Source organism: Pan paniscus, chromosome 3 (assembly GCF_029289425.2).
Source record: "Pan paniscus chromosome 3, NHGRI_mPanPan1-v2.0_pri, whole genome shotgun sequence".
In the NCBI taxonomy this organism is placed as follows: Eukaryota; Metazoa; Chordata; class Mammalia; order Primates; family Hominidae; genus Pan; species Pan paniscus.
Genome location: NC_073252.2, coordinates 145,489,945 through 145,510,532, shown reverse-complemented (window position 1 = coordinate 145,510,532; position 20,588 = coordinate 145,489,945). Strand labels below are relative to the sequence as shown.

General features: G+C 37.2%; 1 protein-coding gene across 1 annotated transcript; it reads right to left on the bottom strand.

The window, feature by feature from the left end:
- Positions 1-274: 274 nt before the first annotated feature.
- TMEM184C (transmembrane protein 184C) lies at positions 275-20,578 on the bottom strand. The gene is made up of 11 exons (XM_008968881.5): positions 20,365-20,578; positions 19,793-20,096; positions 13,908-14,038; positions 13,774-13,810; positions 12,865-13,070; positions 9,528-9,602; positions 8,263-8,356; positions 6,466-6,578; positions 4,965-5,064; positions 4,031-4,202; positions 275-3,798 (listed from the first exon to the last, which is right to left on the bottom strand). Exons 2-11 carry the CDS (start codon positions 19,913-19,915, stop codon positions 3,533-3,535), a joined length of 1,317 nt encoding a protein of 438 aa, XP_008967129.1. The 5' UTR covers positions 19,916-20,096; positions 20,365-20,578; the 3' UTR covers positions 275-3,532.
- Positions 20,579-20,588: the final 10 nt, after the last annotated feature.

The window sequence follows — 20,588 nt, the reverse complement described above, 5'->3', positions numbered from 1 at the left end:
ATTTTTCTTGGTCTACTTTGGCAAAAGAACATTTAAAAGCTGGTAACAAAACAAAGTTAAATTGAAGGAAGACTTAATCCTATACTATTTTTCAAAGTTTTGATTTGGATGTACAATAAGTACATTAATTGATCCAATTTTTACAAACTTTTGAAATAAAGGAAGATCATTATTATGCCTCCTCTACACTGCATGCTCTTTGTAAGTCACAAATAAGACAGATCTTTGCTCCAGACTACCTGTTCTTGTTACCTCTATTATTATACTACCCAGCTTTATTTTTAAAATAAATTTTATTGCATACATTTAAGGTATACAATGTGAAGCAAATTAACATATCCATCATCTCAGTTACCCACATACTTTTTGTTTTTGACAACAGCAGCTGACATCTAGTCATTTACCATGAATCCCAAATACAGTACAAATTTGTTACCTAAAATCCTCATGTTGTACATTAGATCTCTAGACTTATTCATCCTACATATCTGCTACCTTGAATCCTTTGACCTACATTCCCCATTTCTCCCTACCCCCCTATAACCAGTTTTGCTCTTTATATATTTAAATTTTTTTTTTAGATTCCACATATATGTGAAATTATGCAGTATCTTTTTTTCTGTCTGGCTTATTTCATTTAGCACAGTGTCCTTCAGGCCCATCCATGTTGTAGCAAATGGCAAGATATCGTTGGTTTTTTTTTAGGGATGAATAATATTCCATTGTGTGTAGGCATATATATACACAGTTTCTTTATTCATCTGTCAACGAACACTTCAGTTGTCTCCATGTTGGCTACTATGAATAATGCTGCAATGAACACGGACTGCAGATATATTTACAAGGTGGTGATTTCATTTGCTTTGAGTATATGCCCAGAAGAGGGATTGCTGGATCGTATGGTAGTTTTATTTTTCTTTAGAAACTTTCATTCTGTTTTCCATAATGGCTGTACCAATCTACATTCCCACCAACAGTGCACAGAGTTCCTTTTATTCCACACCATCACAACATTTGTTGTCTTTTGTTTTTTTTTGATAACAGCTAGCCTAACTGGTGAGAGGTAGTACTTCGAGTGGTTTTTATATGCATTTCCTTGATGATTAATTATGTTGAGCACCCTTTTATATACCTGTTGGCCATCTGTGTGTCGTCTTCGGAGAAATGTCTTTTCAGGTCTTTTGCCCATTTTTAAAATTGAGTTGTATGAATTCTTTATAAATTTTGGATACTAACCCTTTTTCAGATATATGCCTTACATATATTTTTTACTCAATCTGTAGGCTATTGTTTCATTTTGTTGACTGTTTCTTTTACTGTCAGAAGCTTTTTGGTTTGATGTAGTCACATTTGTTTTTGTTTTTGTTGACTGAGCTTTTGGTGTGATATCCAAAAAATCATTGCCAAGGGTCAGTGTCCAGGAACTTTTCTCCTATGTTCTCTTCTATAGTTTCTGGTGTTACATTTAGGTCTTTTATTCATTTTGAATTGATTGTTGTGTAGGTCTAAGATAAGGGTCTGATTTCATTGTTTTGCATGTGGAAGTGCAGTTTTCCCAGCATCTTCATTAAGAACACTTAATGAAGACTGTTCTTTCCCCGATGTGTCTTCTTGGTGTCTTTGTCAAAAATTAGTTGACTGTATATGTTTGGATTTATTTCTGGACTCTTTCTTCTGTCCCACTGGCCTGTGTATGTGTTTTTATGCCAGTACCATAATGTCTTGATTACTATAGTTTTGTAATATAATTTATAATTAGGAAATGTGATGTCTCCAACATTTTTTCCTCAGTATTCTTTTGCCTATTCAGGGTCTTTTATCGTTACATATGAATTTTAGGATTTTTTTCTATTTGTGTAAATAATGCCATTGGAATTTTGATAGGATTGCATTGATTCTGAATTGCTTTGGGTAGTGTGACCATTTTAACAGTATTATTCTGATCCGTGAGCACGGGATATCTTTCCATTTATTTGTGTCTTTCTTTTCTTTCATCAGTGTTTCATAGTTTTCAGTGTACATACAGATCTTTTACTGCCTTGGTGTTAAATTTATTCCTAAGTATTTTTTTTATGCTATCATAAATGGCATCTTAATTTTTCAGTTAGGTCATTATTTATGTATAAAAATGCTAATGCTTTTTGTATGTTGATTTTGTATTCTGCAACTTTACTGAATTCACTTGAGTTCTAACAGATTTTTTTGGTGTGCGTATCTTTGGGGTTTTTACATAGAGCCCAGTTTTAGTTTTAATAGAAATGTTTATAATAGTGGACGGAATAAAGACTTTGTATGATTACTGTGAACCACTATATCTCTCTCTATATATAGATAGATATGAATGAGTATGTGTATAAATACATAAAGCAAAGGCTTTGAGAAACAATACTCATCTTTGCTTTCTGTAACATACTATGGCACTTTCTGTTTTATTATTTTCATTATAAAATGTCAAACATGACCCAGTGGGGTTGTGATTAGCAATTAGAGAAACCCCATCCTAGGTAATAAAAAGTTTTCCCAAATAGCACCTATATGTCTTTCTGACTGTGGTTTAATGAGTAATTAAGACCATTCAGCCAAGATTTACATTTGCTGCCACCTTTAATAGCACTGATGAAAAGTAGTACTTTTTTTTTTGACTTTTCACTGTGCCTCTAATCAAGAAATTTTTGTTAAAATATTAAGGGTTTTTAATGTTTAAAGAATGAGACATAAAAAAGTTGCAGAAAATAAATGATAAATTCTTATTTATTGAAAGACATTCAGTTGAGGAATAGGGATATAACTGTTTGTTTGTTAGGTAAGCTTATATGGCACATGATTAAGATGATTAAGTTCCACTAATTTGTATTTCTGCATTATGCTTTCTGATAATTCCGGAGCATTATACTCATGCAGCAGTGGTAGGAAGTACTGATGTTTTTTTAAAAAATGTCCATTCTTGGCCAGGCGCAGTGGCTCATGCCTGTAATTCCAACACTTTGGGAGGCCGAGGTGGGCGGATCACGAGGTCAGATCAAGACCATCCTGGCTAACATGGTGAGACCCTGTCTCTACTAAAAAAAAAAAATTAGCTGGGCATGGTGGCAGGTGCCTGTAGTCCCAGCTACTTGGGAGGCTGAGGCAGGAGAATGGCGTGAACTTGGGAGGCAGAGCTTGCAGTGACCCGAGATTGCGCCACTGCACTCCAGCCTGGGTGACAGAGCAAGACTCTGTCTGTCTCAAAAAAAAAAAAGTCCATCCTCTTGATAAAGCAGTGTAACATCAGGAAGATTTAGTTGGGGTCATTGTCTACCATTTGAGTATGTGATACCCTAATGTTAAGAAATCAAGTCTAAGTCTAGGAAATTTAGACCAATTATTTTTGATATACAAAACTTACATATATAAATGCAGTAGTTGTACCTGGCTTTCAGCTATTTTTGTGTTGACATTTTCCATCATTTATGGTCTGTCCCAAGCACAAAATCCATGGGATACCAGGTAATGATATAATATAGTAGTTGCACAGTTTGCTTTTCCATACTGTTCAGGAATCAACGGATTTATCTGAAGGTTCTTTTTTCTCTCCTATAGTATCACTAAGGATTTCATCAGATATCTTAGCTGTGGTAGGTGTAGTCTGGGGAGTCACAGTGTGTCCAAACCCTTGGTAGTGACCCATGGGTGAAGGTGGCATAGAAGAAGCAATGGAAATTGCATCTTGTGATGATGATGATAATAAACTTGTATGTTCATTTTGATCTTGATCCTCGGGAAACAGTTTTTTCCTGGGATGTCCCCTGACTGTCCGTCCTTTAATATAAAGTTTTCTGTTAGTCAAAAGTTATTTTTACCATTATAAACTTACCATTCTAAAAATAAGCTCCCCACTTCCCCTTCTCCCACTCCCCAAAGTTGATGAGCCTGCACTGTGGTACTGCTTTAAAGTCTCTTTTCATCTCTAAATAGATAATAAATTGCCCTAGTAGGAGAAATTCAATATCCTACCCAACCTATTTGGTTGAATTAAATAGCTGGTACTTACCAACATGCCTTACTTGTTCAGAAATATCATCTCTAATATCTGAGACATCCCACATGGCAAGAAAGGAATCAAAGCATGAGCCCTCTTCTGCTTCTTGGACATATGGTTTATATGAGAATGTGTAATGATGAGCAATGGCAGCGAGGAACATCTCAATACAGATAATAAAATCCTATGAGAACAACAATAAGATAACAGCCACCTTTGGATTTAAATCTAGTTTTGTAGAGTGCTATCTTTCTCTACTTGCTTTTCAAAAGTGCTAAGATAAACAGCTGTGTTTTTTCTTCTCAGATTATATTCATTTTTCCATTTTCTAAAATAATTATTTTTGACCCCTTCAAAAAAAGACAAAATGCCAAAATGTGAATCTATTTTGCACTTCCTCAAGTAGCAGCCTTGAACTCCTGCATTCAAGCAATCCTCCCACTTCAGCCTCCCAAGTAACTAGGAGTATAGGCATGTGCTGTCATGCCTGGCTAAGTATTTTATTTTTTAGTTTTTTGTAGAGATGAGGTCTCTCTTTGTTACCCAGGCTGATCTCGAATGCCTGGTCCAGTGATCCCCCAACGTTGGCCTTACAAAGTGCTAGGATTACAGGCGTGAGTCACTGCACCAGGCCAGCCTCAAGTATTTCTTAGCAAAGTACATTTCATTCTCAATCACATCAAGTATATTGCATTCCACCACCCAAGGACTACAAGGAGAAATGTGGAAAGAGAATTGGACTTAGGAATAATGAAATCCAGGTTTTATTCATGGATCTGGTACAAATTAGTAATTATGGCCAATTTCTCTAGGGTTCCCCTGTTTTCTCACCTGTAAAGTGAGGATAATAGCCCCATACCCTGTGTGTTGTCAGGTTTAGTGGAGATATGTAAAAATGCTTAACAAATAGTAAAGTTCTATTGAATTCAGAGATGGCACTACTTACCTGGAGTCCGGTGGCCACAGCTTCTACAGTTTGCCATTCCCACGTATGCTTTTCAGAAATAACGCCAACTTTTACCAACAAAGCAATAACTACTGCTTGCCTATATGTTAGGAAAAGGTAAACGCCAAATCTATATCAAGCATAAAATGAGCAGTAGTTTTAAAAATGTGCCATTAAAAAAAAATCCAGTGCAACCTGTGTACCACCACCACCCTGCCTTTACAGCATATTGCTGAAGAAACTCTATGTTAAATATATTAATTTGCTTTACAAATTCATTTTTCTAGTAGTTTTGTCTCAAGATAGGGAGTCAAGCTGAGCATTTCAAGCAAATCTAGAGATAATGGCCCCAGGTGAAATTTAAACAGCAAATAATGACATGGACATGCTTTCATAGTTGTATACATAAGAATATTCACTTCAGTGTTTCTTATAATGGTAAAAAAATTAGGAACAACCTGAATATCAAAACGAGATTAGTAAAAAGTTATATCCACATAACAAGAATACTAAGCAAAAAAAAAAAAAAAATAAAAATCACCCCCCCCACAAAACAAAATAATATTTCTGTTTACTGACAAAGAACTGTATCTACAATATACTACTGAACATTGTCGAATTCCAAAAATTTTTATAGTATGAAACTTTCTCTGGAGTTTTATATGTGACACAGGTTTACCAAGATGTTAATCATTCTTTTCTGGGTGGTGGGATTTCAGGGATTTTTCTTTTTCCCTTTTTGTATTGTTTCTAGCTTGTTAAATTTGGTGTATTTGTTTCTAGGACCCCTATTACCCACCTCTTTACTAAATTCTTTTTTTTTTTTTTTTTTTTGAGACAGAGTTTCACTCTGGTGCCCAGGCTGGAGTGCAGTGGCATGATTTTGGCTCATCGCAACCTCTGCCTTCCGGGTTCAGGTAATTCTCCTGCCTTCCCTGCCAAGTAGCTTGGATTACAGGTGCCTGCTACCATGCCTGGCTGATTTTTGTATTTTTAGTAGAGACTAGCCATGTTGGCCAGGCTAGTCTGGAACTCCCAACCTCAGGTGATCCACCTGTCTTGGCCTCCCAAAGTGCTGGGATTACAGGCGTGAGCCACTGTGCCCGGCCCTCTTTACTATATTGAACTATGTATAGTTTTACCTTCTGTTTTAAAAAGATTTACTGATTATTTTCCCATATAATTAAATATTCTACATCATGCTTTCTTCCAAACTCCATAGTATTCTATTATATGACAGGGCCATGATTTATTTTAATAATTATTCTAGTATTGACATATTTAGGTTGTCTCAAACTATTTTCTTCATATAAATGTTACAGCGACCATCTAATTATTTCTTTTGAAAATCGTAGAAGGGCTAAAAAGATGAACTTTTTAAAAGAGAAGTAGAGACATTTTAATCTATCTTCCGCATTAAGACTGTTTAAAAATCCTCCTTAATCAACGGTTTTTACTGCCCTTAAAAAAATGAGAACATTTAAAAAAAAGTAACACTTACCAAAAAGAAACAAAAACCACCAGCTTTACACAAAGAAATTTGCCAACAGGTTGGATTGGGCTCAGTTCTTCTTTTAGTACTTTATAAAAGAGCAGGAGACAATACATGGCAAACTAGAAACAAGATTAACATTTAAACTTGTTCAGTAATAGATATGGTAATAGAAATATTAAAGTTACATACCAGAGACCTGGTACAGAGTAATGTTTCAGGCAAACTTTTCTAGGCTTTATTATTCTATTTTTAGATTAACAAGCTTTCATAGTTTACTATAGATGAATATATACTACATACAACATCTTCCGTAAAAATGTTTTTAAGTGTTCACTTCCTGGGTTCCATAAAGGGAACAATAAACAAATGATTGACATAAATGGAAGAAATGGCTCTTGTTCAGCCAAAATAAAAAAATCCATCTGTAACGGCTTTTAAACATAAATGACCACTCATTTTATGAGGCTTTAGCTTATTACCTAGTCTATCCTATGTAACTAACCCATTAAACAAGTACAATTTCAATAAAATTGTGACTATGAAATCTGAATGTAAAGAATCAAACAATTTTTCCTGAGAACAGTGTATTAGTTCAGCTAGATTTATTTTTTAAAATGAACAAGACTTACTAACTTTTTAGAAATCTGTAATAACCTAGTGTAGTGCTGAATAACAATAAACATTTTCCTGAAAGTTCAGTATTCCCTATTAAAATCATATAAAATGCGAATTCAAAGTATTTTAGAATATGAAACCAGTAAAGAAAGAAAGAATAAAGTGATTCATGGTGTCCAATCATCCTTTTTACACATAAGCCAGTTTTTAAATAACTGTCATGAACTAATTATAAAATTTTATTGCCTAATGTTTTTTCCACTTAAAATACATAACTTCTATATGTTTCATCAGGCTTATTTTTAGTAACTGCCTAATATTTTGGCCAATGGAAAGACCACAGTGCATTCAACTAGTCCCTAACATTGGGTTTTGGATTGCTTTCAGCCTTTTGTTATTTACAAGTAATAGGCTTTATATACAAAGATACTTTAGGCAAACATACTTTTGAACACTTCTTTAGAATACATTCCCAGAAACAGAATTACTGGTTCCAAAGAGGATGAACATGTGGGAAAACTTTAGCTACATGGACATTTAATTTTTATTATAAAGCTCTAATACCAACCATGCATACCACTGCATCTAAATTATTTTGCTGACAGCATTAGTCAAAGAATTTAAATAAAATGCACATTTTTTTAAGCTTGTAAGATCAAATAGGACATTACATCATAGGTCTTTGGAACATACAGTTTCTAGAACATCATCCATTTTTTTAAACTTGGCATTCTCAATTTTCCTTTAACTTCAAATATATGATAACAGAGAATTTTATTCTCACATTTTTATTCAAACCCTGTACCATCAAATACCAATTTGATATTTTCTCTTCTGAATATGTTCAGTATATGTGGGCGTGTGTGTGTATTTTTTTATGTAGCACTGTGCTTTTATTTATGACATACTCATACAGCTATGCAATGAGCAACAGAAATAAATGAACAAACATGGTCAACATGTGAGGGTATAAGTTGCCAAATAATAAAGATGTTATTATATCTTTATATATGTATTAAGATATATATTAAATTTTTTTCAAGTCTTTCTATAAATTAAATTTCAGATTTAATTTATAGGAAGATTAAAAAGAAGCAAGCCTTATCCTAAGAAGAAACTTTGTCTAAAGAAATTTAGTTATAGATACGAAATTTAGTACATTTTAAGAAAAGTGAACATTTTACTTACCAACTGTGACATGTTGTTTATTATAACTAAGTAAGTCCAAGCATTTGAAAAGCTAAAGTTCCCTTCGTCATATATACCAAGCAGCTCACAGATTCTAAAAATAGTAAAAATGAGATATCTCTATGATTAAATCAAAATCGTACTTCAAAATACAGCAATAGCAATACTTAAATTTAGAAGTCAGTTTATTTGAGATCTCACTGACAATCACTTGACTTTGGACACAGAGAATTTAGAAGTCAGTTTATTTGAGAGATCCATTGACAATCACTTGACTTTGGATCTAGAGGTGGTTCAAAAATGAAAAACCCATTTTTTTCTAGAAATATTACTATATTCCTTCAACTTGAAGGAAATCCCAAATAAGACACATAACACTTAACTAGAAAGAGTACTAAATTAAAAAAAAACCAACTATGCTGTCTAATTTTGGGAAAGCTTGATTGTTAAACATAATATAATGCAGGTGTATATAACTGTAGTTGTTAATTTTTTCCCCTCAATTGTCTTGGAGGTAAATTTTATGAAGACCCAGATCCCCTCAAGTAAGTATTACCATCAGTATTGTTATAATCTTACCCAATTTCTAAGCTGCAGGGAAATAAAGCATGCCTTCATAATTAAATGGCTAAATAATTGCTAGCTCAAAGGCAGAATAAAGAATTCTTTCACAAGTCTTTCTTTCCACTTTTCCTCTGTGAGCATGCAAAATGTTAGTAACAACTAGGAGATAAAACATGTAATCTATTGGCATTAAAGTATTTGATGTTCTTGAATTTTTAGGGAATAGTTTTGCCAGGTAGCTTAATGATACCCCATTTTACCTCAATTCTAAGCCTTGATAGAATGTATTAAAAGAAAATATGGCTTCTTTCTTAGAGTACTTCTAATATATTCTAAATTAACTATGTAGAAAATAAAACTGTAATTAACCTAAAGTAGCATACTTTAACTTCATGCAATAGGGTTTCTGTAAAGCTGTGTATTTGAAAAAGAAAGTATTTTTTTTTTTCAAAGTGCTTCACAGCAAGCTAGCTCTAGAGAGGATGTAAATGTTTAGAAGACCCCTGTGGTGATTCTTTGCCTATAAATGGTCATGTTATTTATTTTAATAGAGTGAGTTTCTATATAGTGTTTTTTTTTTTTTACAACAGACTAGACCTGCATTATAAATAAGCACATTAACACTATGTTTTCTACTTAGTTGTTCCCACATAAGATCACAAGGATGAAAAAAAAAGTTCATATAAAATCTGAGTACTTACAAAGCAACGATGGTGGTGAAAGGTCTGACAACTGTGTACTGTAATACACCTAGTTTGCACCTAAACAGCAATACTCTGCAAAAGAAAAAGAACTTAGAATTTCAACTACTCATTTAAATAGCATCAGATTTTCCCCAAAGCCTCCAAATTAAAATCACTTTGATGAATGATACCATATTTACAGTTAATTCTTTCAATGTAGTCATCCTTAATAGCAGTGGCAGAAGAATGTGGATGGCAGGAAACAAATTATCTAAATACCTTTTTTATTTTTTGAGATATAGGATCTTATTCTGTTGCCCAGGGTGGAGTGCAGTGGTGTGAACATGGCTTACTGCAGCCTTGACCTTCTGTGCTCAAGTGATCCTCCCACCTCAGCCTCCTGAGTAGCTGGAACTGTATCTGCATACCACCACACCTGGCTAATTTATTTTCTGTAGACATGGGGTCTCACTATGTTGCCCAGGCTACTCTTGACCTCCTGGGCTCAAGTGATCCTCCCACCTCAGCCTCCTGAGTAGCTGGAACTATATCTGCATACCACCACACCTGGCTAATTTATTTTCTATAGACATGGGAGTCTCACTCTGTTGCCCAGGCTACTCTTGACCTCCTGGGCTCAAGTGATCCTCCTGAGTAGCTGGGACTGTAGGTGTGTGCCCCCACCTCAGCCTCCTGAGTAGCTGGGACTGTAGGTATGTGCCCCCACACCCAGCTATTTTAAAATTTTCTGTAGAGATGTGGTTTCACTGTGTTGCCCAGGCTAGTCTCAAACTCCTGGGCTCAAGCCATCCTCACGCCTGTAATCCCAGCACTGTGGGAGGCCGAGGCAGGCGGATCACTTGAGAGCAGCCTGGCCAACATGGCAAAACTCTGTCTCTACAAAAAAAATAACAAAATTAGCCGGGCACGCCTGTAATCCCAGCTACTTGGGAGGCTGAGGCATGAGAATTGCTTGAATATGGGAGGTGGAGGTTGCAATGAGCTGAGATCACGCCACTGTATTCTAGCCTGGGTGACAGAGCAAGACCATCTCAAAAAAAAAACACAGTAATCTTTGAAAATGAAATTTAGATACCGGTTCTCTGCATAATATCCTATAAATGGTTTCTCATTTGACAAAGACTCTCATTTAGACAAACTTTAGACAAGCCTCTGATGCCTCTTTTCAGCTTGGCTTCATCCTTGGGCCTTGTCCTTGTCCTGTGTCAGTCAATCTAAAAGAATCTTGCTAAGTCATTCCCCAGCCCCCTTTGATATCTGATCACCTTTGACATCCGATCAAATTCCTCAGCACCCACCTTGGATGACTAAGGCCTTGACCTGCCTTTAGCAAGAATTCTGTTCAGTTTAGTGAGAATCCTCCTAGCCCTGATGTCCCCTCTTCGTAATTCTGCATTCGCTGACCCCCTCAACATGCTCTAGCTATAAATGCCCATTTGTCCTTGTTGCCTTCAGAGTTGAGCACAATCTGTCTCCCTTGATAACCAATCTATATTAATTTGTCATTACCATTCTCTCATGGCCTCCTGTCCTTCTTCCTTCATTGCATTTCCTGAAATAACTAACTATATATTTGTGTCTTAATTCCTAACTCTCCTAACCAAACTAAGTTCCATGAGGTCTATGTCTGTTCTGTGCACTAAGGTATTTCTTTATACTAGCACGTACTTGGTGCTCAACATATATTTGTCAAATGAACACATTAGTAGCTTATTATTTTAAAAAGCCAGGTAGCTCCCTGTCATTTCAAGGGTGTAAATAGAGACAAAATTTGTCAGGACGTTGTACAAATGGTCCTGTACTGCATAGGAGGCAATGCACCCATTCTTATGTTGTATGTCTACACTGATCACTCTACCTCCATTTACCTTGGCTTGTAACTTCCACCTTATTCCTCATTTATTAGTGAAACTGCCTTTGCAAAATTATGACTGAGACAGTGAAAGAGATAACTTAAACCGACTCCATCTTGTGTCTAACCTCCAAGCTGTCCTTGTTCATTCCTGGGCGTAGGCTGAACTAACTTTGAGAGAAACTTAGTTTATAGTTTCTCCCAAAGCTATAGAAATAGCCCTGCCCCAAAGCAAACCTCCTTGCCTGGGGACTAGATTGCCTTTGTAGGACTAACATTAGCCATAAGATTAGAAATTATGGTTTAGGAGTCATGCAGCTGGAGGCTACAAGATTCTGGCCCTCCCTAAACTGCTCCTAAGATCAGTGCTTGTGATATTTTGCAGACCCTGCATTTGTTGAATCAGCTGGCACCACCCAGATCAATAAACTGGCTCATCTCACCTTGTGGCCCCCACCCAGGAACTGACTCAGTATAAGTGGACAGCTTTGACTCCCTATGATTTCACCTCTCTCCAATCAGCACTCATGGCTCACTGGCTTCCCCCTACCCAGCAAATTATCCTTAAAACTCTGCTCCCTGAATGCCTAGGGAGACTGATTTGAGTAATAATAAAACTCCTGTCTCCCGCACAGCTGGCTCTGTCTGAATTACTCTTTATCTTTTGCAATTCCCGTCTTGATGAATCGGTTCTGTCTAGGTGGCTGGCAAAGTGAACCCCTTGGGCGGTTGCATTAGTGGACATGTCCTATTGATTTTTCAGTTGCATTCTCTTATTGCCTTTCTTTTCTATTCCAATCTCATCCCCCTTTTCAGTTTTATTTCACAAATAGATTATTATAAACTCCTAATTTATTTCTCCATCTCTGGAATCTTCTTCCCTCCAATTCATCCTTTATGATATTGCAAAATTAATCTTTCTAAAACACTGTTTCCAAATGTTTGCTTGCTGAAAAATACCAAGTGGTTCATTTCTATAATAAATGCAATTGTAAACTCAATTTATTTTTCAAAATGAAATGACGTAAGTTTTAATGTCCTACATGAACATACAATAAGGCAAGCTGATGTATTATGTTACCAAACACTGTTACTTATTGCTCCTACTTCATATCATATGCGGTTCTACAACCTACATTATCTTGTCTTTGTCTTTTAACTAGCTGTGTGTTCTTACATAAGATCTGCAGACCTTGGTTCTCAACTGCAAAAGCATATTGATTAAATGATTACTGTTTTTACCTGCAATACTTTAATTTTTGGATTTGGGATTAATAATGTAAAAAAGACTAACATATATGTGGGATTACAAAACTGTTTTGTTAGCCTTCAAACAACTATGAACTGCATCAGGAGCTGTCTTATACTTATTGTTCTGCTATTAATACTTAATGCACTGCCTTGTAAAGAGCTGATTGCTACTTAAAAACTCTGCTTAAATGAAAAACCAAAACATAAAAGAATTAAACCAAACATACTTACTCTCCCATAGCCCATGGTGGACAGCAACATAAAGGAGGGAAATGTTTCTGTTGATCTTTGGCTTCAAGGATTAATACCAGATTTGGATACCGGTTAGTTAGATAATTGGTAAGGAATCCCATAAAGTTGTAAATTACATAAGCTTCATAGCATTCTCTGCAGGTATCCACATATATTGCAATTCCGGGATATTTCAAAGCTATCCACTATGAAAAAGCACAGATGTTAAAGATAGTTGCAGCTAAGATAAAATGAATCACCACTCCATTCATGGTATTCACAATAAGCTAATTTTTATGCTTGAGATGTCTTGTCATATACTTACATGGGACTCTCTAAAATTTATCATTATGAGGGCTATCAATCTGTGAAATGAATGTTTAAAAGCAATAAACATCTTAGATATTGGTAAACAAAAACAAGTGTTTGAGGGGTAAATAATGAATAAAGAGAGAAGCTAAAGTAAGTACTTGTGTTCTTAAATCTGAAGTTTTTCTTAATATGATCATAGATAATGCTGCTAAAGATATTTCCTTTAATATTTACTCATATTAGAAGCAGTCATCTACAACAATTTCATGTGTATCCATTGGGGATGGTTTTTAAATTTTTGATTCAAATAAAAGACGTAATAAATAAAAAGTAGTAATATAATTTAAAATATTACATTCTTTAACAATCTGAAAGTTTAAAAGAAAGCAAACAGCTATAGATTTTTAAACATTTATAATATCACATTTTACATTTTTAATTATACTTTATATTCTCTATCATGAGAAACAAGTGAACCTTTTTACTTATTAATCTGACTCCTTGTCAATAACATACTTTCATTATCTTAAGCATTCTGTAATTATAGTATCATCAAACAAGTTCTTAGTTAATGAGATAAAAATGAAACATACTTACACTATCTAAACTGTAAATAGGTACCATCCAAAGAATCCTATTGGAAAAGGAAAGCAGAAATTTAAAACATTTTATGTCATATTTATGAAATAAGCCAACACAACAGTAGTGGAATCAAAATTATTAAGACGTACCTTATTATTGGTTTTTGTAGTTCAGGTTGTGTATAATGCACTAAGTGTTGCAATATCACCCACAGTGATATAGGAATAGTCAACAGCAAAAAGATTCCAGCAATAAACCAAGCCTTGGTGTGTATTCCAACCTTAAGAAACAAAATAACATGTTAGTATAAATTCTGATATTAAAACAAAAGAGCTTGGCCAGGCTCAGTGCCTTGTGCCTATAATCCTAGCACTTGGGGAGGCCGAGGTGGGAGGATCGCCTGAAGCCAGGAGTTTGAAACCAGCCTGGGCCTACAAAGTGAGACCCCGTCACTACAAAAAAAAAAAAATTAAAAAATTGAAAAAAATTTGCGGGGGAGGGGGGACTTTTATATTAACTTGTAATCTTGCCTTGAAGAGTATGAATCTTTTTTTTTTTAAGGGGAAAAGGTGGGCATTTATTTTTGATGCTTGAAGGGTTGAGCAGTTTACAATTAAAATAGAACTAAGGTCTACAACCTTAAGTATCACTGTTTTTCTTTTTCTTTTTTTTTTTTGAGACAGTTTTGCTCTGTTGCCCAGGCTGGGGTACAGCGGTGCGATCTTGGCTCACTGCAACCTCTGCCTCCAGGGTTCAAGCGATTCTCCTGCCTCAGCCTCCCAAATAGCTGGGATTACACACCCAGCTAATTTTTTTGTATTTTTAGTAGAGACGGGGTTTCGCCCTGTTGGCCAGCCTGGTCTGGAACTCCTGACTTCAAGTGATCCGTCCTCCTCGGCCTCCTGAAGTGCTGGGATTACAGGCATGAGCCACCGTGCACAGCCCAGTTTCACTGTTTGAACAGGACTTTTTCTTCCTCTACCAGAGGCCAAAGATAAAAGAGGTAGAAAACAAAAGTATGGAGAACAAATGCATTTTTACAACAACAAATTTCCACATTAAAACGTATAGAAAGCTTGAAAAGGGCTGAGTGAGGTGGCTCACGATTGCTTGAGCCCAGGGGTTCCATCCAGACCAGCCTGAGCAACATGGCGAGATGCCATCTCTACAAAAAATAAATTAGTGAGGCGTGGAAGCATGTGCCTGTAGTCCTACCTACTAGGAAGACTGAGGTGGGAAATCTGCTTGAGCCCAGGAGGTCAAGGCTACAGTGAGCCATGATTTGTGCCACCGTACTCCACCCTGGGCAACAGAGTGAGACCCTGTCTCAAAAACAACAAACCAAAAGCTAATACAAAGTCTTACTGATTGTGGGGGCGTTAATCAAACAGTAAATGAAAAGCAAATATATGGAGGTGAAGACTCTAAAAGGAATGTCTAAGCACTCATATTACAGGGCTTTTTGCTTTTATCCATTTCATTTAAAATTGAGTACAGTAGTCCCCACTTATATGTGGGGATTAGGTTCCAAGACCCCCAGTGAATGCCTAAAACTGTAGATAGTCCCAAATCCTATATGCATATACTATGTTTTTTCCTATACATATATACTTATGATAAAGTTTAATTCATAAATTGGACACACAGTAAGTGGTTAACAAGAAAATAGAACAATTATATATTGTAATAAGTTATTTAAAACTTATAAATTACTTATTTCTGAAATTTTCCATTTAATATTTTCAGACCATGGTGGACAACAGGTTACTGAAACCAAGGGAAGTGAAATTTCAGTGATGACCTAAGAAAATAATAATAGGATAAGCATATTCTAGATCTCCTTTATTATAAAGTGATCGTTAAGAATGGTACTGCGGCCAGGCGCAGTGGCTCATGCCTGTAATCCCAACATTTTGTGAGGCTGAGGAGGGCAGATGGTTTGAGTCCAGTAGTGTGAGACCAGTGTGGGAAACATGGCAAAACTCCATCTCTACAAAAAATACAAAAAATTAGCCGGGTGCCAGAGGATCACTTGAGCCCAGAAGGTCAAAGCTGCAGTGAGCCATGACCGCGCCACTGCACTCCAGCCTGGGTGACAGAGCGAGACCCTGGCTCAAAAAAAAAAAAAAAGAAAGAAAAAAAGAAAAAAAAGTATTGCCAAGTAATTGCTTATTTTGATTGCTTTAGTTCCAAAAACTAGAACTTGGTGGTACACTTAAGAGAAAAATGATGTGCTTGTGACTAATGAAGGTCAAGTGTCCTCAGTGTGCTATAAAGAAGAAAGTTGTTTTTGTTTTTTAAACAATCATAAAACAAGTGACTAGAGACTTGGTCACTGCAGGCCAAATTTTAAAATCCTGTACCACATAGTATCATTTTTACAGTGCAAGTGGTAATTTAGTTTCAGAAAAACATCATCTCTCCACATTAATGTCATTAATTTTAATTATTGGTTTTACAGTTGTTTTGATTTTTGAGCTATATAAAAGTTACATGCACAAGAAATTTAACCTATTTTATGTGTGTATATATTTAAGTAACATTGTAATAGAATAACTCAACACTAGCTATCTGCAGAAATTATCAATATAATTTTTTAATTTTATGTTTACATCTAAATAATTTATTCAAATTTGAGACACATTGATATAGATACCAGTAATATTATTCTTAATCTTTATCAGCCATGAGTTGAGTTTTTGGGCTCACGAAATGAGGAGGAGATAAACAGATTTTTTTTCTAGGGTAACTTGAGGAAAGAAGAGAGGAAAGAAAAAACCCTTAAAGACAAGCATTCAAGAATAAGTTAACTCTCCCTCAGCAAAATGCTTCAAAACAGAGAGTGGAGATGAATAGGAGAGAGTGCTTTCTGGGCCAGGTCTTCCTGAGGGGAGAGAGTAGAACTGACCTAAGGGCATGAGGTAAATGTGCTGAGGTTAAAAAAAAAAGTGTGCTGAGGTAAAAAGACTAGAGCAGCATGCACATTCACTTCAGGTATACATGATCAGCCAAGTGAGTGGGAAAAATAGTTTAAACAGTGCAGATGGTCACCCTACCATTCCAATAAATGGGTATATGCCCCACCATGGGCATGGGATGAGCTTCCAGAACTGTGAGAAAATAAATTTCTGTAGTTTAAGCCACTCAGGCTATGGTATTTTCTCACGGCAGCCTGGGGACACCAAGATAAACTCTCACATTTGTATCTGCAGCTCATATCTTTCTGAGCATTAGATGTGCATATCCAACAGCATATCTGACATGCCTATTGAATGTCTCTTATTAAACTAAATGTCCGTAACAGAACTCAATTTCTCTCAAACCTGTTCCTAACCCTCAATTTTCTATCTCAGTAACTAGCACCACCATTTACAGTTGTTCAAACAAAAAACTTCAGAATCATCTTTGATTTGTTCCTTTCTCTCACTGCTTCTCCTCTGGAATCCAATCTTCCTGCTAAGTCTTGTTTGCTCACTTCTAAGGATACTTACAATTCAGTTTTCCATTTCCACTCCTGCTATCCTTACCGGGGCCATAAACCATCATAGCCCAGGCACCCACCACCTCTCACTACCATAAAGAGCTTTCTAACTTCCCTTCACTTCTGCTTTATTTTCCATAGCTGGTAGAGTGGTCTTTTGAAGTTATGCAATTAGACTGCCCTGCATGGTAACTTCTCAGATCTTTTCTGGTTTCTTCCACAGCATTTTATACACTTTTATTGATTTGTTTTTGTTGGTCCCTTTTGTCTCCACCACTAAGTTCTATGGAGGTAAATGTTCTCTCATATAGTATACAAAGCCTGATTCATCACTGGGACTCAGTCATTTGGGCAGAAAGAGGGGGAAAGAAAACAAAGTAAAATATGTATGGTGGTAGATGGTGGTAAGTCCTATGGAAAAAATAAAGCAGAGAAAGGAATATGAAGAGTTGGGGGGGGAAGCTGACAATGTTAAATAGAGTAGTCAGGTGACATTTGAGTAAAGACCTGAAGAACATAAAGGAATGAGAATAATATCTACGGAAAGGAAATTCTGTGAAGGGGAAACTTCGTGCAAAGTTTCAAGGAGGGAGCATGCCTGGGATTTTTGAGCAAAGCCGTGCAGTGGAAGCCTAGGACTTGAGGAGAAAAAGTCAGAGGGGGATCAGGTGGGAGTGGTGTCAGATCATGTTGGACCTTGATGGCCACAGTGAGGAATATTGGCCTTTACTCTAGGACTAGAAGTGATTTAAGATGACACACATAATGTGCCAAGTTTTAACTGGTTACTCTGGCTGGTGTGTTGAGAAGAGTCCAAGCAAGACATGTTGAGAACTTGGCTTAGGACAAGTACAGACTACAGATTCCAATTTTTCTTAAAAGCTAGTGGTACCTAAAAACTACATTTGAAACTAACAACTAAGAGAAGTCTTAAAACTGGACTGATATTATGCATATAATTAACTTTTAAAGTGGTTCCTATACCATACTCCACGGAAATATTTCAAAGTAAGAAAATCCCATTTGTATTAAGATGCTTATACCTAAGTTTTTGTAGACAAATTGTGGAAATAACCTAAATATCTAACAAATGGGAAATATTGAATGTAGCAGAATATTACATGGCCATTAAAAATAACTATATGGGCCGGGCGCAGTGGCTCATGCTTGTAATCCCAGCACTTTGGGAAGCCGAGGTGGGTGGATCACAAGGTCAGGAGTCGAGACCAGCCTGGCCAACACCGTGAAACTCCGTCTGTACTAAAAATACAAAAATTAGTTGGGTGTGGTGGTGGGCACCTGTAATCCCACCTACTTGGGAGGCTGAGGTAGGAGAATCACTTGAACTTGGGAGGCAGAGGTTGCAGTGAGCCAAGATTGCGCCACTGCACTCCAGCCAGGGCGACAGAGCTAGACTCTGTCTCAAAAATAAATAAATAAAAATAAACAACAACAACAAATAAGTATATGGGGCTGGGTGCGGTGGCTCACACCTGTAATCCCAGCACTCTGGGAGGCCGAGGACAGATCACCTGAGGTCAGGAGTTTGAGACCAGCCCGACCAACATGGAGAAACCCCGTCGCTACTAAAAATACAAAATTAGCCGGGCGTGATGGCGCATGCCTGTAATCTCAGCTACTCGGGAGGCTGAGGCAGGAGAATCGCTTGAACCCAGGAGGCGGAGGTTGCGGTGAGCCGAGATCTCGCCATTGCACTCCAGCCTGGGCAACAGGAGCAAAACTCCGTCTCATAAACAAACAAACAAAAAACTATATGGACTATGCTAGTATGGGAAAGTCATCAGAAAATAATTTAGTGTAAATAGAGAACACAAATGTATATTAAATACAGTTTATGTAAAAATCATTTCCACAATAAAGAAGGGCCTAAAATAGTCATGGTCTTATTATAGTTCTTGTAATAGGTGTTCCTCTGTAAAAGTACTTGGTGGGTTTTACTAACTCCGAATTTAAAGTTCATTATATAATATTTATATCTGAGTTATTTACCTTGGGGTTTTCCAGCTTGTAGTACATTACTGATGTCACAATAAGCATATGACATCAAAAAATATATATAAGGGACTTTTTGCAAAACCTTTGTTGGGTAAGAGCTAATTTCCACAGTAAAAACAGACACCAAAGTTAAAACAACTAGAACGCTTTGATTCAGGAAGCTAGTTAAAAGCTAATAAAATTCAATACATGGTTTTCAAGGTAGTTTACTTGACCTAGTTTCGTCCAATGTCTGAACAGATCAGATTTCAGCAATAAAATTACCTTACTTTCAGGGAACTGATGAATACTTGCAAAACAGTGCCCTTCTAAGCAGCTATATTAATATATTCTATTTTCTCGACCCGGTCCCACCTCCACCTGTAGCATGACTTGAAGAACCGTGAACAAGAAATTAGGTTTATATCCTAAGAGTAGGCTCGTTTACATTAGATGGTTTTCAGGACTATCAGGGCAGAAATGGGGGAAGGGTGTCTCTTTCCCAACCATAGATGGGTAGAAGAAAGTGTACAGGCTGATGGTGCAGAACCCTCTTACCTCCAGTTTCTGTAATTCCCACACGCATAGGGGAACCGCAACCACTATTGACACCAGGTAGATGACCGCTACTAAAGGTCGAATCCACTGTCTCCAGTTCCTCCAGGTACAAGTGCAAGGCATGTTTTCGCACAAATCAGATCCGGTTAGCAAGGGAAAAGATCTCGAAAAGATTGTAATGGGTAACCCTGTTCTCTGGCTGTTTTGTCAACTCGCATACTACGGAGAAAAAGCTGTCGGGCGACTTTACGAACAGCTCGAGCCGCCTCCTGGACCGGCGCTGTGTCTTCTTCTGCTGCTGCTCCTGCAAATGTAGCCGCTCAGGGTGCTATTGGCGAGCAGTGCAGGCAACATCCTTTCTTCCCCACCCCGCATCTACCCGGTTGTACTGCGGTGGAATCCCAGGCAGAGCCGCTGCCCTCACCTGGGGATCGCCCTGAGCTCTGCCTGTACCATGGCTTCCAGGAGAGCAGCACCGACCAGGAACCGGCCTCTAGGGACCCTGCACACTCCGGTTCTGTCTCGCAGCTGCCTGCCCACTCACTCTTTTCTTTGGGGATCGAGCTTCCTACCTCCCGCACTGGCAGGCGTCTCTTCACCCGATTCCGCTAGTAGGTAAGGCCCCAGGATCTCCTCATTCTTTCGCACGGGACCTCCCCTACAGCGGAACCCAAGGCCAAACCAAGACTTTCAGCTCTTTTCCGCTTCCGCCCCTGCTGTCTGAGGCAGGTGATTCGTCGTCAGCGCCAAACTGGGCCCGCCCCATCCGCCTCACTTTGCGCTCTCTGATTGGTCA